This window comes from Batrachochytrium dendrobatidis, assembly GCF_000203795.2.
Source record: "Batrachochytrium dendrobatidis JAM81 unplaced genomic scaffold BATDEscaffold_11, whole genome shotgun sequence".
NCBI classification, from domain to species: domain Eukaryota; kingdom Fungi; phylum Chytridiomycota; class Chytridiomycetes; order Rhizophydiales; genus Batrachochytrium; species Batrachochytrium dendrobatidis.
Window position 1 is genome coordinate 482,399 of NW_006281109.1, and position 16,999 is coordinate 499,397.

Here is a 16,999-nt window from a genome sequence, read left to right on the forward strand (position 1 = left end):
CTTGATATAATAGTCTACAATCCTTGATTTAGCAGACATCATATTACTTGACTATTGTACCTCTAGTATATGAGTTTTACTCTGTGACTGAGAAACTGGCGCATTCTGCATTTTGATCCTAAGTATCATTCGTCGAATCTGGCATATTTTATCGAGTGAAGATGAAGTCTCTTGTATCGCTTGTCTTTGGTTTGAATTATCCATCAATAAAGTTAAAAATGTTCAATTATGATATAATAATTGTCAAGATTTGGAATGGCAAAAAAGTTGAACAATAATTCAATCCGGTACATTTTATAAATGGAAGCTAATTTGATCCAGCCATCTATTGTAAATTTCTCGAGTCAACTCCAAATTGTGTAGAGTCGAGATATTGATATCAGCATTGTGAATTTGATGGCAGATTGTTTGATTGCACCAACTGACAATGAAAACCACAACCGTACATGCTAATTTTACAAGATACAAGCCTAATTTTACAAGACATCAAACCACTCAGTATAAGTGGACAGGATTATCACCATCAGGATTGTCTTGAATTCACCGAGTATTAAATAAACCACTAGTAACAAGAGTATAATCGAGACTGACACCGTTGTAGGTCAAACCAGTCGATTGAGTGATGCATTTTGACCCATATCATAATAGTACTTGTTGATATAGCCAAATCTGATGGTTTTTATTGCTCTATACTTTCGACTAATTCATGCAAATCAACTGTCACTAATCAACGTGACAATAATTTTATCAAGAAATCGCATCAACACTTTATCTGGAACAAGTGTATTGCATTAAACCCAAAAAACCATCAGTGTTACTATGCCTGCATACATTACATTAGCAACATGTTCACTGAACCAGTGGGCTCTTGATTTTTCAGGAAACTATACTAGAATTCAAGAAAGCATTGATCAGGCCAAAGCCGCTGGTGCCTGTTATCGTCTTGGTCCCGAACTCGAGATTCCTGGCTATGGATGCAACGATCACTTTCTTGAAGGTGGGATTATACATGTACATGAATGCAGTTGATTACTGTAACTTTAGCTATTATATGGCACTTGATTGTCGCCAAATCACTCCACTTTATAAATGCATCATGTTTGTCTTGGAATCATTCAACACTGATATCTTGTCAATTAAATAAACGATTCAACTTGATAGCTGATACACACCAGCACTCATGGGAGGTGCTTGCTAAATTATTGGAAAACCCACAGAATGTTGGAATTACTTGTGATGTTGGCATGTGAGTAGATTTTATTCCTATTGCATAGGATCTGGAGTACAATATATCTTTGTGTTGGTGATGCTCATGAAACTAATGATGAAAATATAATTGGGTTTTAAACTATATTGACTGTTGTTAATATTCGTGCTGCGCCATTATATATATGATTCAAATGAATCTTTAATTGGCACATATAGGCCAGTAATGCAGCGAGGTATTCTATACAATTGCAGGGTTATATTTCGTGACCACACTATTGTGATGATCCGTCCAAAGATGTTCATGGCAAATGACGGCAACTACCGAGAAATACGATGGTTCACGCCATGGTCTGAATATAAAAAACTTGATCAACTGTGCCTTCCCAAGATCATTTCAAAACTCAACGGACAAACGAGTGCTCCATTTGGAGATGGAGTTGTGGCATTTTCAGAGTTTGTATTTTTTGCACTAGTTTAAACCGAGATTGATACATTCGCCATGTATTTGTTGCTGACACTCCATTTACTGGCCTATTTTACACGTAACATTGCAATCTAGTGCAGTAATTGGCACAGAGATATGCGAGGAACTGTTTACACCGCATAGGTAGGTCTACTGAGTTATAATGCAGTACAATATTTTGTGACAAGACATTTAATCTAAACAGTGGTGCTGATCATGCACTTTGACACAGTCCACATGTGCAAATGTCTTTGGATGGTGTTGAAATATTTACAAACGGCAGTGCAAGTCATCATGAGTTTTGTAAACTTGAACAACGTGTACAGCTCATCAAAAGTGCTACTGAAAAGTGCGGGGGTATCTATCTGTACTCAAATCAGAAAGGATGCGATGGAGAGCGTGTATACTATGATGGATGTCCTTTGATTGTGCTGAACGGCGATGTTGTTGCACAAGGTGCTCAATTTTCATTGGCGGAAGTGGTGCGTAGCTGTATGGCGTTGTAGAATAGTTGCATGTTGAAATTAAAAGTTCTGGTTTTAATTGGTTATTAGGAGGTGATCACAGCAACGGTGGATCTTGATGATGTGCGTGCATACAGATCTGGGCTGGTTAGCCGCTCTTTGCAAGCTGCATCGATCAAGGAGCACTTTCCAGTCGTTCATCTAGACGTGTGTCTGACAAGCGAGTCGATTTTTAATGGAAAGTCGCTTGCTCAACCATGCTCTGTAAAATATCATAGCCCGTCTGAAGAAATCCGGCTTGGTCCTGCGTGTTGGCTTTGGGACTATTTGCGTCGAACACAGTCAGGCGGCTATTTTCTTCCACTTAGTGGTGGTATTGATAGCTGCTCGTCTGCTTTGATAGTGTTTTCCATGTGCGAGCTTGTTCATGCACGTCTTGATTGTTCAGGTATGTTTTGATAGTCAATGGTGTTGTTAGCCACATATGGCCAGATATTTTGAAATAATACCATGATTTAGATAAAAAGGTGATTCAAGATCTTGAAGCCATTGTGGGTGCCAGTATTGATACAAGCAGCATGTCGCCATCCAAGATCTGTGGGTATGTAAACATGCCATATTGACTGTTGATATTGGCCAGCAATGAACGCTATAATGTTAACTGGTTTTGAATTGCATCCAGATTACTGTTGCACACATGCTATATGGGAACGATCAATTCAAGTAATGCTACACGAGACCGGGCTGCTATTTTAGCCAAGCGTATTGGCAGGTATTCCAACAAATTTGTTGTATTGTGCAGATGATGCTGGATAATTGTATTAACAATCTATTCAAAATACCATGGGCACGTATAAGTTGGCATCTGTCCATCAATATTGATGCAGGTGTGGATGCTATTATGGGCATATTTCAACTAGCAACAGGCACATCACCCAAGTTTCATGTACATGGAGGTTCAGTGCGAGAAAACATTGCTCTTCAAAACATCCAGGCTCGTTTGAGAATGGTGATAGCGTATCTATTTGCACAGTTGCTTCCATGGACTCGTGATCGTCGGTCATCTCTACTTGTTCTTGGCAGTGCTAATGTGGATGAAATGTAGGCATCAAACTTTTATTTTCCAATGCAATTTAATCGGTGGATGTCGATGGTACATCGATCCAAGCGTTTGATAACTTACTTTGGAGTGTGGATACAGGCTAAGGGGCTATTTGACCAAATATGATTGCTCGAGCGCGGATTTGAATCCACTTGGTGGTATCAGTAAAGTCGATCTTGTCGAGTTTGTCAAGCACATGGCAGAATCAGTGCCTGAATTGGATATTTTGAGCGAATTTGTCAGTGCACCTCCTACTGCAGAGCTTGAACCCATTACTTTGCAACACGTTCAAACAGATGAGGTATGTTTTCATTGATGGATGGAATACATTCGTGTAGGCTATATTTGGTGCTTGCATTTCCTGTATGCATCGTCGGCTAAAGTGTGCTGACGCTTTTTTGTTGAATCTTGCAGGATGATATGGGAATGTCATACAAAGATCTGTCAGTATTTGGTACGCTTCGCAAAATATCAAAAATGGGACCTGTTTCAATGTTCCAGCGACTTCTTCACGATTGGGGTAGCATGTTTTCTCCAACAGAGGTATACAGCATATACCAGTTGATTGATATCTGAAAGGCGTTTAAAAAAGCTAATGCACATTTCAATATTTATATTTGCCAACACTAAATATCCCAAATGATGTCAATTCAATATCAATCTCGTCGAGTAGATTGCTGCAAAAGTCAAGCGCATGTTTTTTTTCTACTCCATCAACCGGCACAAGGCAACCATTATGCCACCAGCCTATCACATGTCCAGCTATTCTGCAGATGATAACCGTTTCGATATGCGTCCATTCCTGTACAATGCTTCATGGAAGTGGCAGTTTGAGAAAATAGATGACAAGGCAAAGTATGCACAAGAGTGAATACAAAATAGTTCATTCTGTGATATTCGTTTGCTGCTACATTAAACAATGTTTCTCAACACCAGAATAACTATCAAGATTTTCAAAGTACAAATAATAAAATATGAGTACTAGAATATGGCATTATATGGATAAATAGACTCGTGTTTTGAAACGACCGACAGACGTTGGTCAAATTCAGTATATACCTGAATCTCCTCGTAAAAACATTTTGGAAATGAAACGATCCTTGTTCACTGGCTTTGCCTTTTTGATTCCTTTTCCGGTTTGTGGAGTTTCTATTCGATAAATACACCTGTTAGCAAATATATGCCATGCAACTGTATAACAATGTCCATTGAGAATTGCTCATCTAAAATATATACCTGTCCACATCTATATTCAATACAGTAGAATTAGTTTGGGTAATCTCTACATATTCGTATCTGATACATTAAATCAACATTGTGATGAGTATACACTGACCTCCTTCACATTCTCCAACACCATATTACAATGCCGATCGCTGTTATCCAAGTAGAATCAATGTTAGTTGGACATGAAAACATGGACTCAGTCTACTGAAACAACCAAGTATATATGTGTATAATAGATGCATATTATGCCAAGACGGGCACTTACAAAGCTTTGACTCGGGCCAATAGCTTGCGATTGTTTCTAATCATAACACAATTACATGAGTATCACATCCATCTGACAAACATATCAATGCTACCATCCGACAGCTTTGGTGTATTGACTACAAATACATCAGCACAGAAAACACAATGGCAAGTTGTTATCCACAATATGATCATACCGACAGACCACCAGCACTTGCGAGCTATTCTTGACTGCCTAGATTCCATTATAACCCATTAAGCCATGTGAGTAGGCCAGACTGATTCAATCATATATCATGTAGTTGCATATCATCTGAAAATATATGCTTATAAATAATCCAGTAGATATATCAGAAAGCGAATCGTTAAGCAATGGCCATTTCCAACCTGTGTGAGGATTGAAAGTGGGCCAGTCTGGAACTCGGCCTCTTCCAAGGCCTGCAGTTCTATCTCGCTCATCTCGCTTTTTGATTTTTGAGTTGTGGTAGCCATCTCTAGCGTATATGGATGTATCAATGCTAGGCTAGATCCTAATAACTGATCAAATCACTCCGACAGTTTTTAAAAGTTGAAAATCAAATACAAATTGCTTTAAATTCACCAATTCAAGTTTGCAAAATAACCAACAAGAATTCTGCAATCGAGTAACAAGACTTTGACATGAATAAACTGTCCATAATACAGTCAATTTATTAGTGTCAAATAGTATTCAACTGTAAAGTCTCGAGTTTATTTTTGAATTCAAAATTGTAAATCTGACAATTCAAGACCAACACAAACAAAACCCTAATTACTATTTCAGATCTTTACCAACTCATCCACGTTGCATGCCATTGACTCGAAAACAAATGTGTATTCAACCAACTGGTAATATCTCGACGTGTGTCATGATTATTTCAATTATACTATTGGTCATGCACATACCAGTTTAGTATTTTCTATTCATCCAGCCAGTCAAAAATAAATCAATCGCATCAGTGGTTACATTTAGAAAACACAACACATAGTGGATTCACACTTTATTCTGCCTCATCTGTATCATAATACAGCATACATCTCGACAAATCTTGAAACAGCAACTCATCACATTCTTCACAACCTGACAAAATATTCAGTACAACAGCCATCACTGAGATCCTTGTGGTGAGGTTGCTTGTACAGCTACAATATACGGCGTGGCCTGTTGTGCACTCGGCGATGTTGGTGGTAGCTGCGTATTCTGCGGATCTTGTATACCATATTGAACATAGGGTGATTGCATATACATCTGAGGTGCGTGGCCTTGCATCATCATCTGATGCTGCTCATATGTAGGATACTCTACACTACCCGAACTGGGTCCACCACCTGTCGTGTTCGGTACACCTGCCATGTCTGACGGCATTGTACCGCCAACTATCATGACTGGCGCGCCATACTGCACTGCTTCGCCAGGACTCGAAACCCAGCCCATAGGCGGCATTGGTGGCTGATGAGAATATCCCATCACTGCTCCTGAAAGTTTATCAAATCATTGTATTAGTCAACACGCTAACCAGCGCTCGTGGTCACTTCAAACATTAACCATTCACCACAAACTGTTCATATCACTGATATCAACTTACCGGCTGGGTGCATTCCTGGCATAAACCCATATTGAGGATGCATTCCATACATCATTGCTGGTGCTGGCATTCCTGGATGAACCATTGATGGATTATACATGACACCATGTGGCATATACTGGTATCCAATCACAAAGTCATCCCAAATAACATTTCAAATGTGCGATGCCATTCAAACAATCAACACAAATATCAGTATACTTGAATCTCAAACAATCAACACCATACAAAATAGCACTGACCATTGGATCATACTGAGGCTGTGGTGGATATGGACCTGCTCCAGAATAAAACTCACCACCTATCTGATGAGCATCATAATGCCCAGCTAATAATACAGCCAAATAGCATCAGAATATATACACTTTACATTCCAATTCAAATCACTCAACATACATGGAGCATATTTCTGATATGGCTTTCCTTGATATGGCTTGGTATGCATCCGTGCATTGGGTGTCCCGTTTGACTTTCCGCCACGTCTGTTGGGATAATTAAAATTCTGATTCCATCAGACTCGCCATGTCAGTAACGTGCTATATGCATTCAGATAGACAAATGTCCCATTACGTTCCGACACGCTTACCTTTGGATCTGATGTTGGTTTTACACCAGACACTGCTGGTGGCTTTGCATTAGATACTGTTGTTGGCGTAAATTCAGAGGCCGATACATTAAACTTGAATGTAGATTTGGATGTCGACGTCATACTGGTGCCATTGGACGGAGTCTCTGACACTGTTGATACTTTGTCGCTTATATCTTCATCCTTGGACAATCGTGCATTCTCAGACACTGATTCTTGTGATATTGATTGCTTTCTTGGCAAACCCGTTTCACTCTTTGGTTCCTTTGTTGATGCACTGGTCTGTGTGGATTGTGGTTTTAAACTGGCTGACACGACTGTTTTTGGAGTTGGCGTGTGACTGTTGGCACAACTTGACAGTGGTTGCTTTGGAACCTTTACATTCGATTGTGCTGATGCAGTCACATCAGGCTTGGCTGATCCAGTGACGCATGCAGTAGGGTGTGTATTGAGCTTGGTTTCAGCATTTGTCTTGCAAGTCGTGGCTAATGATGCACTTGGATTACTTTGACTATCGTGTGGTGTATTCGACGTGGTATCTGATACGACAGGATTAGGTTCTGATTTGGATACTGCCAAATGCTTGACAGATTCTACATTTGCCTTGACATCTGCTGTGTTTTTCTGAGACACCAATGCATTTTGTGTCGATGGATTCTTTTTGATGTCATTTGATGGCGTACCTGATGTTGCATTTTTAGTATGTGCATCCGACGCAGCATTACGATTGTTGGTTTTACAACTGGCACGGTCACTGCTGGTTTCCGGTTTGTCTGATTTGTTTGATTTGTCTTGCAAGAGTTGCGACTGTTCTATGTTGTTCGACTCTTTCTTGGCATCCATATGTAGAATGCATTTGATATCTTCAGGCATTGGTGTTTGCAGTTTGAAACTGTTTCCAAACTTTTTAAGATCGTCCAAAAGCCCGCCTTGTTTGGTTCGATGAATTTGCTCTCTTCGAACCTGCCATTGTTTTCGCTCACCTCCAGCAAACTCTGAAAATAGTTTTTGTACTGTCACTGTAGGATCTGGCGTAGATTGTGGTGCATGACTATGTCGTGCATTCTTTTCAACAATACTGGCAAATGTAGTTCCAGTTCCAGCTGTAGACTGTGGTGCATTCTTTTCAGCAATACTGGCAAATGTGGCTCCGACTGTAGACTGTTTGTGTGTTGATGCTGGTGCGACAGTTGACCGCCACGATGTATTTGTAGGTTTCCTATTGCCTTGGGTTACATTTCTCAAAACAGATGAATACCTATATCGGTGCAGTTGATATTAGCTGATCTGTATGCATAACCAACAGTACACTTGATGTATTTGTGTACTAATATTGATTGACACACCTGTCTTCTTCATCCATTGTGCTATCAGTTGGACAAAATCCGCGTTCTTCTGCCACATGTAGATTACGAGTTGGTGCCTACAAACAGTTGAACAACAAGTCAAACAAGTCAATTTCAATGACAATTTACCAGAACATTGAACTCAACAACAACAACATTATTCAACATTGAACCCAACAACAACATTATCCAACAACAACAACAAAATATGCCACGCGTAATCAAAGCGATTCATAGTTCCGACTCGTCCACTTACTCGTTCAATCTCGGCTGCAATACGTGCTGCTTCGGCCTCTCGCTTAGAAAATCCTGGCAAACTCTTGTCTACTACCGTGGTATACATGTGTTCATCAAAATCAGTGGTTACACCAAACAGTCGTTTATTCGTAGCAAACTGGTCCCAAGTTCCTGACTTTGGCACATCTACCAATTAACAGTCAGTTCATTACCAAACATTGTCAACCAATACAACTGATCGATATCCATCACTGACTCATCTCACCTTCTAAACCTGTCATGCTTTGTTCATTGGCATTATCTGATGTCCATTTGGTCAGATTACGGTAGCGATGCTCACCTGCTCCACCCGATATCGCCGTATCTGTTTTAAAGTGATGAGACACTTTGGTCCGTGGTGGACGAGCTGTCTCAAACGAGGCTGCTGTAATCGATACCACATCTGCTCCACGAATGTTGAGTTGTGCAATGGCTCGACCTGTTCCTTTGCTATGAAGCACCCGTTTTCTCGCTTGTCGTAGACTGACTGACAAATCAACTGGATCTACAGTGTGGCAGATACCCTCAACCTCACTTCCATCTAATGTGGTCACCAGAGTCTTTACGCCCTGTTCATTGCAGATTCAATCAGTAAATATTCACATATCTCTGCAGTTCCACTCTCGACAAACACCATTGGACACTATCGTCACTTACCACAAGTTGCAGCACTGCGTTGAGTGCTCGTTCTTTTGCGCTCATTTTGGCGGATGGACTTTTCTGTGTCGAGTTTGTGCGAGATCCATTTGTCTTTGCTGCTGCAACTGATACTGCAGGCGTCATTGAGTCTGACACTGCCATCACTGGAGGTCCTGCACTCCATGCATTTGCTTTGGTTGCTTTCCTAATCCAATACATGCCAATTAAAATCAATATTGTTTGACAAGATTCAGTGACAATCTGGTCGCTTCGTGTACTTGACATTCTACTGCATAGTGTATACTTGATCGTATATAGATAGTCTACCATAAAACAATCACTTACGGTATTTGTGGAGTTGGGCCCGACACATTTGAAGAAGGTCGAGTTTGGGTCTGAGGTTGTGAACGCATTGCATTCGATGTCGGAGTCTGTGATTTGTGTTGAGTGGTTCCCATTGGTGTCGATATCGAACCACTAAAAGGACCTGTTGTTTTTGTCGGAGAAGGTTTACGACCCATTGTTGGAATTTATCAAATATATATAACTGATAGTAAGATTGCAGTAGCAACGGCCTTGATAGATTCGATCTGCACGACGATATGAAATGGATTCACCATGACGATATGAGTAGGTTCGTCATGACAATATGTGTAGGTTCGTCATGACAATATTTGTAGGTTTGTCATGACAATATTCGTAAATTCGCCATGACAATCCAAAGCCAGTCGATTGATATACAATAAAAAGGATTAGAATCATCAAAACCATGACTGTTTTACAGCAGTATTCTAATCAACTGCCCACTATGGTTTATATAGCAGTCCATATTGTATTTGGACAAAGTCATCCATTGATATCATACCAAACAACCGACGTGGATTGTATCCATATGGGATGATCTTATTGGGACTCAACCCGACACAGTCTAGGGTTTGCATGTCGTCTGTTACGTTGGTTACGGATAACAAATAACTGTATGCTAATAATTACTAGATCGGTAAATGATATACACAAACACTTCTTAATGCTCATTGCATCACCATATATACTGATTTTTCAATACCAAACTGCAAGATTCTATCAAATAAAAACACCAATCTATTGTCCAAACCAAGGAATTCGATTCAATCAGGTCATATATAACGGATACTACAATATATTACCTTCTATATAGCAGAATACAGTTCCTTGAGCTTTCCTGCAGTGGAAGATGGTGCGGCTATTGCCCAGAATATAACGTTGATATCAATATAGTTTCTGCACGTTTGAAGGCGCAGAAATTTAAAATCAACCCAACGCGCCGAGTCACGTGGATATGGATGTCATTTGCATTGCGTGTTATTGCTCACGAACAAGTCAAATGTAATGTCTTGGTAATAAACTGTTTCACTTGGATTGATTATATCACACATGTCACTTGTATTGACTGCATTGACTGTATTATCACTTGTGTAACTTGTATCACTTGTCTCGTGTTCAAATCTTGTCCATGTTGTTGATGTGATCATCTCGATTGTATCAAGTGTCCATTTGGTGTTGTTTACTTTCAACTCTATCGTGTGGATATGGATCTGGTGTTGTTTTATTACCGTTTATTTTCAACTCAATATCTTGCGCATAGCATATGCATCCTGTAAATCAGATCGTAGTGATTTCAAATTCAAAAATCCAGATGTCCGGATGAGTGTCAGATCAATTACTGGTATTAGTACAAAGTCAGATTAAAAATATTCAACAGTTGTATATACTAACCTCTCCGTCTGCATAGTAGCCTTTTTCAACTTCCTTTACACTGTAAAAGAGAACATAAAGAGATGAATGGAACTCAGCGCAACAATCGAAAAAATAAATAGACGAATCAATCCAATACGTGATAGCTGTTACCTGAACTTGAGATTATCTCTGTATAATTGCAATGCAGCTCTGTTGCTCTTACGGACATGCAGTGATACTTGCTTAGCTTTAAAGTTTTCAGCCATGGCTTTCTCTAATTAGGTTTAAAAGTGAGTGAATGAACTAGATAGAGAAGTTACAAAGGATACATACGAGCTTGAATCATTAGTTTCTCAGCAATTCCTAGTCTCCTCCAGTTGCGCATGACAGAGAGAGAAGTGATATGGCCCTGTGGTTCTTCAGTGGGGTCTTCCTCCATTTTGGCCAGGACATAACCCACGATACGGCCCGAATGGTCAACAGCAACCTGAGAGAGTTGTGGCCAGGAGATAGCATGATAGATATAATACTTCATCTGATAGTTCTCTGGAAGGTTCATCAGGTTGCAGTTTTGTATAGACAGCAGATCATCGACGGTAGCTGGACGAATGGAAATCATGAAGAAAGTGAAGAAAACATTGGCCAGTCTTGATGGGAATTCTTACTGTTACAACCGTATTCATGTCAAATGGAATATTAGATGAGAATTGGAGATGTTTATATCTGTTTAATCCGCAACTTAAACACTGAGTGATTGACATGTATAGTTGCACTCGTAGTATGTGCGATCATTGTTAAACTAGATCGCAAGTGTATGTTTTTAGAATACAACAATGAAGAGTTTATACAAAGTTGTATTGACAGCATCAGAATAGTTCAATATTTGGACTGGAATGAATGAATCTGGTGGTCGTGCAGTGTATGACTATCAAATGAGGACAATCAGTCCAAAAGTATAGTTTAATCGTGTCATAGTGAACGTTGTGCTTATTGGATTGAGTGTCGATTCAGATTAATCTCCAATAAGCACAAGGAATATTCAACCATTGTTTATCACAAAGCAATCTGCAAGACTAATACAAGTGCTTCACTTTGCGTGAATACAACTGTAAAATGGACTCATCAATTCCATCTAAAGCTCATCCTACAGATGTATATGAGCTTCAGTCACGTATTGGCGAAGGCTCATATGGAAAAGTAAGGGGTTTGTGCAGCAAGATTATACGACTTTGACCAGGGAATGTTGGGTTCTACAGTTCAATATCAATACTAAAAGCTTTCATCTAGGTTTATCTTGGCATTCACAAAGTTACTAAAGAGCTAGTGGCCATCAAAATAATAGATATTGAAGGTACTATATGTTTTAATATTGGCGATTACAGTATTTTACTTAATCGTGAACAATTGTATTGGGTTGCATTCAGATACAAGGTTTAACATGGCTCATCCTTTTTGTTTCATTGAATGCCAGAGTGTGGAGATGATATAGATGAAATACGGAATGAAATAGCGGTACTTTCAGATCTGCATTCTCCATGGGTAACAAGGTATCATGGCTCATTCATCAAAGGTTCATGCATGTGGATTATCATGGAGTATTGCTCTGGAGGTTCATGTCGTGATATGGTATGTGATTTATAACGACCACGACGCTTCCACTGCTGTAATGATTTAGTCATGTAAATGATCGAATTTCGACCACTAACATTGATAAATGAATGGGTTTGATTATATAAAGTTGAGCAAGTATGGTGTGTTTGATGAAACCCAAGTTGCATTTATTGTAAAGGAACTGTTGCATGGACTAGTTTATTTGCATTCACTTGGAAAGATTCACCGTGATATCAAGGCTGCCAATGTTTTGCTAATGGACAATGGTGGAGTAAAATTGGCCGATTTTGGTGTATCGGGTCAGGTAAACCATTCTTCCCACTTTTTGTTTTCGAGTGCTGCCCTAAAACTCACAACTATATAAATGAGCTAGATTACTGCAACGATCACAAAGAAAAATACGTTTGTTGGTACTCCCTATTGGATGGCACCAGAGGTTATTTTAAGGTCTGCATACAATGCAAAGGTAGGATTGATGGGCTTAAAAAGTTGTTATTTATTGTTAATATATGTGATAAATGACGTTTTATAACTGTTTTCAAACCTGGAATGCCATTTGTTCAATTATTTAGGCAGACATCTGGTCGCTAGGCATCACTGCATGGGAACTTGCACAGTAAGTTTTCTTTATTTACCACGAATATGTAGCTCTTAATAATGATCTTGTCTAGTTACTAATCAATAATATTGGATATGCAATTTAAGTGGCCTTCCACCTTACGCCAATATTCATCCCATGCGTGTTTTGTTTATGATTCCAAAAAACAATCCACCTGTGCTAGATGATAAATTCTCCCAACCATTCAAAAGCTTTATGGCGGCATGCTTGACGGCAAGACCTAAAGATGTAAATATTCCTCTATCACCAATATCTGTACATTTCTAAATATGCATCATACTTGACTACTCTGATGTTAACTTGTTTTTTTAAAATCTTACAAAGCGACCAACAGCAGAAGCTCTTTTGAGTCACGAGTTCTTTACAAACCAGCCGTCTATTAGCCCTCTGCTTCCATTAATACATACTTCAGATTCCAAAAATCAATCTACTTTGAATTCGGAAAACTCTTTGCCAATACCAGAAAGCAGCGATGCCGAGTCTCTTGAGTGGGATTTTGATGAAGGGAGAAAGTCGAAAGCGTCAATAGTCGAATCAACAGATTTTATTGATCGATCAACTGAAGTAACACGGCAATGTAAAGAAAGTTTATTGGTAGCTTCTCAAGCTGAGATAGCATATAGAACTCTAGGTAAAAGGTAATAACTTACATCTTAATATACCACCATCTGTGCCGTGTGTTGCGTTTTCAGTATGAATTTATTGTTGCTTAATTTAAAAACCAACTCGATTTTACTATAATCAGCGTTGCTTTTGAGGATGAGTTTGAGCCACCACTAGTTAATACGATGATCACAGCTTTTACTGTTGCACCATTGTCTCGCGTAGAATTACCTTTATCGTTTTCTCAGTCAAATAAGAAAAGTATTATGCGTGAATCACCTTTGCGCTTTGAGGTTTTAGGTAACTTCATGCTACAGTTGGAAAATGTTATACATATTTTGGTAAACCAACATTACTGATTATTTCTTTAGATCAACCAATTGACAATCATGGTTGTGCGCCAATTGAATCTGAGCTTATAAAAGTCAAGCCGTTAGATACTGCCAGAACTGTAACTCCTAAATTGGCAAAACCCAAGACAATTCCAATTGTAGATTATTCAATTTCTTTTGGTTGGAGCCCGCGAGAGTACAGAGGATCTATCGCCGAGCAGCTGTTGAATAGATGGTCAATGAAATTGGCATAAACTCACCAAATTTTGAAAATATGTTGGTATGCTTTATATATATTTACAAAACCAGTAGACTCGAGGTGAAACTACATGAAAGTTTATCTTATTCATTTTCAGGAGTGGGATTGTTGGGTTTATGACGCTTTTGAGCTCCTGCCAAGTCTCCTGTGCCAGATCGACTGACTCCAGTTTTGTTTAGCTTGACACCATCGTCGGTCACAACTGTTGAGTTGAATAAATATCCTCCACTGCCAGAGGTGGTCATCATTGGATGTGTTCCAGAATTGGAGGGTACTTGGTATTCACGAAGCCAGCTTTCGGTCAGCTGTGTATTAACGAACCGACGGGATAGACGAACGTAATTGTACGCATTAAGTAGAGACTAACGACAGTGCAAAGATTATATGTTGGCAATCTTGAAAAGATCTACATGGCTTCTTGATACAAGCAATAAATTATGCCAATCAGTTAATGCAAAGACATACCTCCTTGTATGGGGAATATACCACCATTGGCTTGGAAGGAGCTAAATACCCTTCCAATTTCTTGACAATTTCGTGGGCATCAAAACGAGAAGCAACCAGCAAGCTAAATATCAAAGCAGTGAATGAGAGACCAAAAGTTATACGCAGATTGCATCAATTTAAATAGACGAGTTTACCCATCAAATCCACCGCGGTGGATGCATTCAAATACATTTTCGACTTGACTACGTTTTTCTGTGGAGCGCAAAACAGCTTCTGGATTCAAAGGCTCTATAGTACATGATTAATTCAATAAGTAAAGCTCGTACCAAATCTCAGTGTTTGATTTCATTGCAGCAAAAGTGGTATTACTAGTATATTCTGGAAGAGCGTCAAGATGAAACCATGGGAGTGTATAGACAGTGTTGGAAACCTCGGAAGGAAAGTTCATCATGTTAACAAGATTTAGCACTGCCGAGTCTTTGTCGTGCAGTACTGTTATTTTTCCATGTCCTGTATGAAAACAAACCATTCAAATGCATTGTTCAAACATATTAGATCAGTCCTATTTGATGGGTATAAAATTGGTGATTTAAAAATGTGCCTCTGCTAACCTTGCATTTTCTCAAGCATAGCTCCTACAAGCAAGCCAGACATATCATCTACAACCAAGAAACTGGACCCGGCTTTTACATTGGCAAGTGTAAGCATTTGTGAAAGAGTGTCTATTCGTATTTCTCTAACCATACACAAGAGAATCGCAAAGCATGATCAGTTGATGCAGAGCTGAAATGCTATTTAAAAATAGGTGAATGGATAGCAGTCAGTGACACGGAAGAAGTTACCTAGTTTTTTCGGGATTTTTTTCGAGATATATATCGCAAAATACTCTTGCGGTGGGCTTAATTGGAGTAAACACTTTTGAAAATCTGCAAACAATAAATAAAATTCATTAATTGGCATGCTCGAAAGATACTTGAACTAAATTGCATTGTCATAGATACATACTTTCGTTGCTTTTTTTTAATGTATTTTACCTTGGAAAACTCTGTTTTTTTATCAAAAGCACTATTGTTTTCCACCAAACTTCTGATCAAAGACTAATCAGCATTTTCAAAAAAACAGTCAGAATTCAAGATTGAAAATAAACAGGCTTGGTGTACATTAACTTGATTTGAGGTTGTTCAAACCCTATCACTTACATCATGGTCTACAGTTCCTTGAAGACTCTTTACTTTAAGCTCTTCAATCTCTTTTTGTGACAGTTTTTGAGATGCTGGATCGTCCATAATCATTTGGTTTGATGCTAATTCCATATTTTGGCCAAGATCTAACAGAAACCATTAAAATTAAAACGGAGATTGTCAAAGTTTGTAATAAACGCCATCAGCAAGCAATACGAGAATTAATGATGAAGTAGCCACAAATATATTTAATGGGCCAGTCAACATGAGCCAGCTTACCAAATTCTTGCAATGAATCAAGATTTTTAACTCGTCGGATTTTATTATCTCCATAAATCTCATAAGGGACAAGTTGATACTTTCCAATCAAGTCATTGCTTTGGAAACTACCAAACTTTCCAAGATCCACTTTTTCATTAGCTTTTAAAGTAAATACTTTATGGTTTCCGGAAGGCAGTTTGATTATGATCCACTGATTTTCTTGAATGATATCGTCCATTGTAATCTTTAGCCAACGATTCGAAACAGAAAATTAGAAAAATTTCAGCAATGATTTGAAGAATCAATTTAAAATCACGTGCTTGAACTCGATATTGAGTTTCTTGCTAATGCATTACAGCCATATTCGAGTAAAATGAAATATTAAATGTCAATATATGATAAACCGTCATGTTTGATTGGTACCAGTTTTCATTAAATTTGCTGAACATTGCTTTATCAACTGTTTTAGTTTACTGGCCTTCATGCTCATTCTTGTACAAAATACAGAGTGAATATTCACATTGCTATTTCAATATATTCCACATCCTTGGCATCATTTCAATCTACAGCTCTTTAAACATTGAGTGACCTTCAAGGAAACAGCATTTATTCCTGAAACTGCAATCTTTGTTATCTTGAACTTGAACGCGAACTATCTGATATTAAGATACAGCAGAGTTTTCACGGAAAAAGCAATCAATTTCTAATAGCAAGCGGAACGAATATTTAACCATTGTTTATTCCGGAACAGAATAGAGGCTCCGACTGTAAGATAAATACAGAAAAGCTTCATTTTACATGAATACGG

General features: G+C 38.7%; 5 protein-coding genes across 5 annotated transcripts; 2 read left to right on the plus strand and 3 right to left on the minus strand.

Annotated features, from left to right (window-relative positions):
• Positions 1 to 788: 788 nt before the first annotated feature.
• BATDEDRAFT_33585 (uncharacterized protein) lies at positions 789 to 4,109 on the plus strand (the record flags this gene model as incomplete). Its single annotated transcript, XM_006681071.1, has 13 exons — positions 789 to 997; positions 1,162 to 1,246; positions 1,426 to 1,662; positions 1,769 to 1,816; positions 1,905 to 2,154; positions 2,227 to 2,343; positions 2,380 to 2,584; positions 2,656 to 2,737; positions 2,819 to 2,908; positions 2,995 to 3,237; positions 3,338 to 3,539; positions 3,653 to 3,781; positions 3,912 to 4,109. Exons 1-13 carry the CDS (start codon positions 820 to 822, stop codon positions 4,107 to 4,109), a joined length of 2,064 nt encoding a protein of 687 aa, XP_006681134.1. The 5' UTR covers positions 789 to 819.
• BATDEDRAFT_90808 (uncharacterized protein) lies at positions 4,087 to 5,240 on the minus strand. The gene is made up of 7 exons (XM_006681213.1): positions 5,099 to 5,240; positions 4,909 to 4,946; positions 4,731 to 4,766; positions 4,575 to 4,614; positions 4,475 to 4,484; positions 4,298 to 4,387; positions 4,087 to 4,179 (listed from the first exon to the last, which is right to left on the minus strand). Exons 1-7 carry the CDS (start codon positions 5,201 to 5,203, stop codon positions 4,151 to 4,153), a joined length of 348 nt encoding a protein of 115 aa, XP_006681276.1. The 5' UTR covers positions 5,204 to 5,240; the 3' UTR covers positions 4,087 to 4,150.
• A 5,523-nt stretch (positions 5,241 to 10,763) lies between these two features.
• BATDEDRAFT_13458 (peptide alpha-N-acetyltransferase complex A subunit ARD1) lies at positions 10,764 to 11,497 on the minus strand (the record flags this gene model as incomplete). The annotated part of the gene is made up of 4 exons (XM_006680947.1): positions 10,764 to 10,796; positions 10,918 to 10,957; positions 11,050 to 11,152; positions 11,212 to 11,497. The coding sequence occupies 4 exons, from the start codon at positions 11,495 to 11,497 to the stop codon at positions 10,764 to 10,766; spliced, it is 462 nt and encodes a 153-aa protein (XP_006681010.1).
• A 494-nt stretch (positions 11,498 to 11,991) lies between these two features.
• On the plus strand, positions 11,992 to 13,750 carry BATDEDRAFT_13347 (uncharacterized protein; the record flags this gene model as incomplete). The annotated part of the gene is made up of 8 exons (XM_006680938.1): positions 11,992 to 12,075; positions 12,166 to 12,229; positions 12,350 to 12,504; positions 12,617 to 12,793; positions 12,863 to 12,955; positions 13,062 to 13,105; positions 13,195 to 13,336; positions 13,433 to 13,750. 8 exons carry the CDS (start codon positions 11,992 to 11,994, stop codon positions 13,748 to 13,750), a joined length of 1,077 nt encoding a protein of 358 aa, XP_006681001.1.
• A 559-nt stretch (positions 13,751 to 14,309) lies between these two features.
• On the minus strand, positions 14,310 to 16,429 carry BATDEDRAFT_90810 (tRNA 1-methyladenosine methyltransferase subunit GCD10; the record flags this gene model as incomplete). The annotated part of the gene is made up of 9 exons (XM_006681214.1): positions 14,310 to 14,664; positions 14,768 to 14,870; positions 14,944 to 15,037; positions 15,119 to 15,259; positions 15,361 to 15,485; positions 15,592 to 15,675; positions 15,755 to 15,846; positions 15,949 to 16,076; positions 16,210 to 16,429. The coding sequence occupies 9 exons, from the start codon at positions 16,427 to 16,429 to the stop codon at positions 14,386 to 14,388; spliced, it is 1,266 nt and encodes a 421-aa protein (XP_006681277.1). The 3' UTR covers positions 14,310 to 14,385.
• Between the last annotated feature and the right edge of the window lie 570 nt (positions 16,430 to 16,999).